The sequence below is a fragment of the Octopus bimaculoides genome, chromosome 13 (assembly GCF_001194135.2).
Source record: "Octopus bimaculoides isolate UCB-OBI-ISO-001 chromosome 13, ASM119413v2, whole genome shotgun sequence".
NCBI classification, from domain to species: domain Eukaryota; kingdom Metazoa; phylum Mollusca; class Cephalopoda; order Octopoda; family Octopodidae; genus Octopus; species Octopus bimaculoides.
Window position 1 is genome coordinate 25,334,661 of NC_068993.1, and position 7,943 is coordinate 25,342,603.

The following is a 7,943-nucleotide window of genomic DNA, read 5'->3' on the forward strand; positions in this document are numbered from 1 at the left end:
ATATATATATATGTATATATATATATATATTGGGTCATCCCATAAATAATGTGTTTTTTTATACTTCTTTTATTTTTCGAAATTAAGATAAACAAAGTTCTTTTTAATCTAAAATATACTCTCTTTCATTTTCTACAATGCTCTTCCATCTGGTAGACATGTAAAGCCCCTCTTCCAAAATCCACTTGTCCATGTTAAAAAGCACTCCTCCAGTACTGTTCTGACCTCATCTACAGAATTCATAATTTTTCCATCCAAATGATTTTGAAGACTGTGAAGTAAATGATAATCAGATGGGGCAATGTCCGGCAAACATGATGGGTGGGGCATCATTTCCCATTCAAAGAGCTCCAGTATTTGGAATGTCAACCTCACTGTATGTGGCCAAACATTATCCTGATGGAAGAACACCCTTCATCTTGAAATCAAAGATGGTCGTTTTTTCTAGAGCAGGTGTCGATGAATGGTTGAATGACCAAATCCAAGCTTCTCTGCTAGTTCCTCAACAGTTACAATGGGATTTTGTTCCACCAGGTTTTACAGGATGTCCTTGTTGAGCTCTACAGGTCTTCCAGGATGAAGCTCATCTTCTAGGCTGTAGTTTCTGGATCAGAATTTCTGGAACCACTGCTGACACTGGCTTACACTTATTGTCTGATCCCCATATACTGCATTAATATTCCTCACACTTTCCATTGCATTGTTGACTTTATTAAATTCATAAAGCAAAATATGCTGAATATGATCCTTTGTCATTTCCATTATAGCTTTGAAATAATAAGTTAAAACTGAACTGCACTCTTCAAAATTTGCATTAAAAATAAGTAGCAGGTAAAATAACTACCTGCTTGTTGATGCAGGTAGTTTATCCCATCCCCTTCCAACTTTCAGTTCATGCAATTGAAGAAACCTCATATATATAATGTATATGTAAATATATATATATATATATATATATATATATATATATATATATATATATATACACACACACACACACATATATATATATATATATATATATATATATATATATTTACATACACATACATCACAAACATACATATATATATAAATTACATCTTTATCTTTTATCTTTTACTTGTTTCAATCATTAAACTGAAGCCAGGCTGGAGCACCGTGTAGAAGAATTTTAGTCAAATGAATCAACTCCAATACTTATTTTTAAGCCTGGTACTTATTCTATCAGTCTCTTTTGCCAAACTGGTTAGTTACAGGGACATAAACACACCAACACTGGTTGTCAAGCAGTAGTGGGAGGACACTCACTCAAGCATACACACACACACACACACACACATATATATACAGACATGATACCTTGCTACTTACCAAGAGCATAAATAAATCCTCTTTAGAACGAGCTAGAAAAGATCTACACAAATTTTTCTTTAGCCTAAACCTGTCTAACTTTTTAGACGTAACTTTTAACTTAGGAACCTCCCAATACTCCCTTATAACAAACCTAACCAATACCTTGAATACTTAGACGTTCATTCCAATCACCACAAATCCACCTCTGATAACATAGACAAGGGTATCTCAATCTGTATATCTGACCTCTCTTCCACTAAGGAAATATTCAATAACCACACACCATAAAGCTAGTGATATAGAGTTAGTTTAAAGTTGTCTAGGACAACAACATTAACAACAATAACCCTTTTATTACTAAGGATATGAAATTACCTTAACGTAATACCAATTAGAGGTCTCTCATCCCGTTTCTGTTCAACACTGGCTTCCTTTTCTTTCTTCTGTTCACCTTCCTCCCCTGATTCTTTAGATTCTGTTGGCAGTGGAGGATCAGCTACATAGTCCATGTAGCACAACTCAGTTGGGACAACTGAAAATATATAAGAGCCATAACATTGTAGATTAATATAGTGCTTCAGAAGTGATGAGGTTTCAATGAGGAAAAGCTATGGGGTGTTTTAAACCTTATGTAATTGGTATGCAGGTATGAATGAAAGGAAGAAAGAAAAGAAAAGAGAAGAAAGGTTGTAGCTATTGAATGTTTGCAAGAGTCATCTTTGAATGGTGTAATACCATACCACCTGAACAAACAATCAATGTTGCCTAGTAACACAAATTTAACGGGCAAGACATGGTATGATTTATCATTTGAACATTTAACCCATTGTATTATTTGTACTCAGTTCTATGATATCAAAGTAAAAGCAAAATCCTGAGATGATATTAGATTGATTTTCATATCACAACTGATAATAGCAAAAAATTAGATAAAAGAATATAACACACACACACACACACACAATAAACATGCTTTCATCTGCTTAGTCTGCTGGAGTATTTCAACTGACCAAAATGTAAACTCTGTAATGTCCATTTTGCCCTGAAGATCTTTCGCCCAGGAGACTCAAAATGTAAACTTATATTATTATATATGCTTTGTAATTTAAATTGGGTGTGAAGTGAAACAATTGTAGGCAATGTTAGTTAATTAATAAATTAATTTATATCCATTAAATCTCTTCATTTTCAAACTTATTAATAGTATTTGATGTTTTATAATATATTTATTGAAGAACTATTTCTCACATATATAAATGCTATCATAAGATAAAGGTAGTTACAGATCTGCATAAATTTGTAACAGTTGTTAGAAATCTAAAACATTATAAAAGTATATTGCAATGTCTACAAAATAATCTTATAAATATGACCAAACACCAAAACTTAAATCTAATCTAGATAAAATAACAATAGCAACAACAAAAATAATAATAAAAAAACAGAAAGTACCATTGTTATTTCTTGTCTCAACATCACCAGTGTGCACAGAATACATAGGAAAATAAACATTTCACACAACACACAAATGCGCACACACATGCATACACACACGCATGGATACAGAGACTCACACACACAAATACATACACACACATACATGCACACACACTGTTGCAAATAGAACACAAAATATTTTAAAATCCTGTAGTAACACTAAAGCTATTGAAGGCATCTTTATGGAATAAAAAAAGATTTCATCACGACACATAATTTGGTAAATTTTCTTACTACCAGAACACAGAATACTTACTATTCTAAATTATATTTCAATCAGACCAGACAGATACTTTCACAATGGGAGAATGTCTTATAGCAAGCATAAAAACTTGCATTCAATATACAGAAAACTTGCATTCAATATACAGAAAACACAAAAGACATTTGTAAATTAATAGGAAATGTCAATAAACTGGAAATGCTGGATTTTAAAAGTACATGCTTAAGAACACAGCACATTAACATTCTTTGCGGGGAGGGATAAATTGAATACATTACCCCCAGTGTTCAACTGGTACTTATTTTATCTATCCCGAAAGGATGGAAGGTAAGGCTAACCTTGACAGCATTTGAACTCAGAACATAAAGAGCTTGAAGATACACCACTAAGCAGTTTGTCTTATGTGGTAACAATTTCACTGGTTCACCATCCTTAAGTAGCACATTAATATATTAAATATATAGACACTACCATTCTACAAGGCTACACACCACCCAACTACAACACTTTTAGCACTCTCACAAGCCTTCAATGCCCTTAACACCTCCTGGTTTTCAAATAGTACAGATAACAAAAGAAGTAGCGTAATAACACAACTGGCACTCCATCGGTTACGACAATGAGGGTTCCAGTTAATCTGTTCAATGGCACAGCCCGCACATGAAATTAATGTGCAAGTGGCTGAGCACTCCACACACACGTGTACCCTCAATGTAGTTCTCAAGGAGATTCAGTGTGACACAGAATGTGACAAGGCTGGCCCTTTGAAATACAGGTATTTCTCATTTTTGCCAGCTGAGAGGACTGGAGCAACATGAAATAAAGTGTCTTGCTCAAGGACATAAAACATCACTGGGAATTGAACTCACGGTCTTATGATCATAAGCCAAATATCCCTAACCACTAAGCCAAATATCCCTAGCCACTAAGCCACACATCTTCACACACAACAATTAACCTTCCTTTATATCCTAAACAATCATTACAGATATGCACACATCTCTAGACAAGCCAACTACAACAATACTTGGTGGGATTCTGGTTTAAGCAACCCATGTAAGCCCTCATAACTTTTCTATCTTTTAAAATTTTCAGAAATATTTTGTGAATTTGTGTTCTACATTGATATATCAGCAGCTAACACATACACTTACAAACTTTGTTGCAGACAATGATGACTACGAAGATTTTATAAGTGTTTATAGAATATGTATACTAAACCAATAAATAAGATTTTCATAAGGCATCAACTTAGAACACACAAGTCACAGTCAAGAAAATCCATTCATCAATTTATAAAAGTCTTAAATCTCTTGGATAAAAAAAAAGTGCCTTCAGTATATGAAGAAAATAATCAATAATGGATTCTTTTTACTTCAAGAATCCTGCCATCAGGTACAAGACTCCAATGACTTGAAAATAAAACTGGTCATGGGACACAGCAATATTACAAGCAAGAATAATGGACTTAAGTCAAAAGAACTCAACTACTTAAAACCATGATATTTCAGTAAATGTTTTGATTATTACAAACAGGACATCAAACAAGAAATTAATTCATGAGCTGTTTCTCAAAAGCTCATAAGTGTTTTTCGTTTTTTGAGGAATAGATTGACATGGTTGCAGAGGATGTACAACAAGATGTCATATGGCAGAAGAGTAAAAACAAAAAGCCAATTTTACTAAGGTGTGCAAATCAAGTAAGAGGCTCATCTCTCATGTATTAACTGTTTCAACTTTACTGAGCTGATATCACAAAGTAGAATCATTTAGAGAGTGATTCATTCCAGAAGTTGATATTCCATTAAGCTTTACAGTTACACAAATGACAGTTATTTATGGTTATGCATGGTCTTTGCTTAGATGTAACACTTTGTCAGAGTTCCATGACTCATTATTCTTTAACCGAATTTATATTTAATGGACATTGACAAATTTTTTGCTTGCTTAAAGAGCCAGTCTGTAACATCACACCATACTCTAGTTTAATACAGAATGCCAAACTTATTTCTTCCCCAATTTAGACGGAAAGTAGTAGAAAATATAATCTGAGGCACTTTAACATTAACCCTTAAACATTCAGATTACTCTGTCAAATGTAATGCTTATTTATTTACATCATTTTGAATTAATCTTGCATTATCTCATAGCTTTGAGATTTCAATGATGTGGTTCTTTATTTTTAGGATGACATTGTAGGGTAGGTGTGAAAGGCCAGATCTGACAGGTTTGACCATAAAAAAGGGAAAATATTTGGGCTGGATACTGACAGCTTAAATGCTAAAGGTTAAAACACACACACACACACATTTTCAACATACTATCAGAAAGCAGGCTTCTGCCAGCCTAAGTGGTACACTTACTCAGTGTATTCATTTGTAAATGTATAGGGGTTTGAATGAAAAAGGAATTCACATATATAAAATGAATACATTTCAATGACAACATAAATGAGTGAAGTATTGTTGTGCAAATGAATATATTTGAAAAAGCAGCAGTATAATTTATACATGTGTGGAAAACATGTTCTCAGCACTAAAAAATAATGCAAACAAGAAATGTTGCTGAGATGAAAAAAAAAAGAAATGAACCTACAGAGTCATTAACCTGCTAGAATAGAAATACAGCAGATTGATGTCTTGTTCAACTGAAATGTGTCTTGTACTAAAACTAACTGAAATGAAACAATGACCATTTCTTTGCTTTGGCTGGTTCTGTATGAAGAGAGAGAAAAAGAGGAAGTTCTATTTATATAGGTTAGCCAAGTATTTATGGACACAACTTTAGTGGGCCATAAATGGAAAATGACCTAATATAAGGCAATGTGAAATGCACTAAATCTTAATTTTCCCATTTTTCTTTCAGATGTATTGGTAAATCACTATCAATATGGCAGATTCCAATTTGATATGGGAAATAAAATGGCAGTTGTAGTTTCCAGCCAAAGCAAGTGGAAGGTTGCCAGCTTCTTGAATGTGATTAGGTCCCTTGTGTTCAGAGATGGGAAAGTGCAGAAGGCTTCTTGTCAACCATATTCATCAAAAACTAACATTCTCAGCAGTCAGATGTCATAAGAACAGTTGAGTTCATTCAACAGGTTGAGGGTCAGTGACAATGCTAGCAAGTCGAAGGGGGCTATCATAGTCCATTATTAGATATATGATGCATGAGGACATGAGATGCAAGTGATAAGGAGAGGGCACCCTGAGTAACTTGGCATACTTCACTTCTTCCCTGATGAAAAGAATTTTACAAGGATAATAATCAGAATCAGAAGATGAACAAGAGAAGTGATGGGTTGATCTGGACAAGCTCCACAGCTATCATACATGATCCTCTCTTATTTCACATTCGAATAGAAAAAGAGTCAGCTATACAAAAAATGTGCTTTCAAAAATTCATAAATGCCTTGAATTTAGAAAAATGATCCATCTATGCTAGTTGACCCATTTATGCTAATGTCGATGTTAAAGCAGTCAAAAGGAATGCATATAAATTCTCTACTGGGCTCAGTCAGTATTGAATCAGTTTACTTTAGAGTGTTATTATAATTTAAACTTCACTGACCTTGAGTAATTGTCCACTTTCCACAGAGTTTAGGCTGAGGAGGTAGATATAACAGACTTATAGTGAAGATTCCACTAACCACTTGGTAGCAACGCAGGTCAACAACGTCTGGGTCTTCATCAAACTCTTCATATTCAACAGGTGCTAGTGAAGAAAATAAATTTATTTACTAAGTACATGTAAGGGAAACAATGTAGTCTTAATATCAAATTCAGATAGGTAGAGAGGGGTAGTCAAAGCATAAAATTATGCACATAAGGAGACAATTAAGTAAACTAACACACCTTTACCTAAGAACATAATATGTGTAATGGAGCATGAAGCTCTGCAACTTAGGTTGGTGGGCTGGTTTCATAACTATTTCCCCCTCTTTTTTCCCTGTAACACTGAAACGATATTTTGCTGATTTCTCTACAAAAACATAATACTAAAAGTATGGGAAAAGAAGAAATCCATATTTCAAATTTGCTATCCTTTCCTGAGATATTAAAAAATAAGTGAAATGAAAAGATTACAAGTAGGAATTGAAACTAGATTCTGGTTCACCTTTTGTACAAACCCTTTGAGAAGATTTTAGTTAAGCATTGCAGGATGATGAAATATCACAACTTCCTACATTGGAGAACTGTATGTCTCTATTTATTAACTATTTCTAGCTAAATGAACTAAGTCATTAACAGTTGTGTTATTGTATAGCACTGGTGACAAAATACATGCTGACAACCTCTCAACAATAGACCCAGCTAATATTTGTTCTCATCTTGTTTGTTGTTAACACAACGTTTCGGCTGATATACCCTCCAGCCTTCTTCAGGTGTATTGGGGAAATTTCGAACCTGGGTTCTCATTCCTAAGGTATTTTTTGATGTTATTATTATTATTCAGGTCAATGCCTGGAATCGAACTTGAAATCTTGGGGTTAGCAGCCTACGCTCTTAACCACTATGCCATATGCCTATGGGCATATAGCGTAGTGGTTAAGAGCGTAGGCTACTAACCCCAAGATTCCAAGTTCGATTCTAAGCAGTGACCTGAACAATAACAATAACAATGATGATAATAATAATAATAATAATCTATATATATAAAAATGAGAATGTGTGTCTGTCTGTCTGTCTGTCTGTGTGAATCCCTAAAACTCGAGAACTACGCAACCAATTTCATTCAAATTTTACAGATGCCTTACTTAGGGTTCCAGTTGTGTTTTAGTCAAAAAAATTTTAACTTCTTGCAGAGTTCGAGCCCACAGCAACATAATATCTCCTCCACTATTTAAGTATTACGTGTCAAAAGTGAAACAAAAACACTCATGTCAAATACT

General features: G+C 33.9%; 1 protein-coding gene across 1 annotated transcript in view; it reads right to left on the bottom strand.

The window, feature by feature from the left end:
• Window positions 1-7,943, bottom strand: part of LOC106871922 (dynein axonemal intermediate chain 7 homolog) — a 96,307-nt gene that overhangs the window by 26,049 nt on the left and 62,315 nt on the right. The window contains exons 11-12 of the mRNA XM_014918679.2: window positions 6,623-6,766; window positions 1,711-1,867 (exon numbers count right to left, since the gene is read on the bottom strand). Coding sequence (XP_014774165.1) covers window positions 1,711-1,867; window positions 6,623-6,766 — 301 coding nt within the window. The remainder of the gene's footprint in view (window positions 1-1,710; window positions 1,868-6,622; window positions 6,767-7,943) is intronic.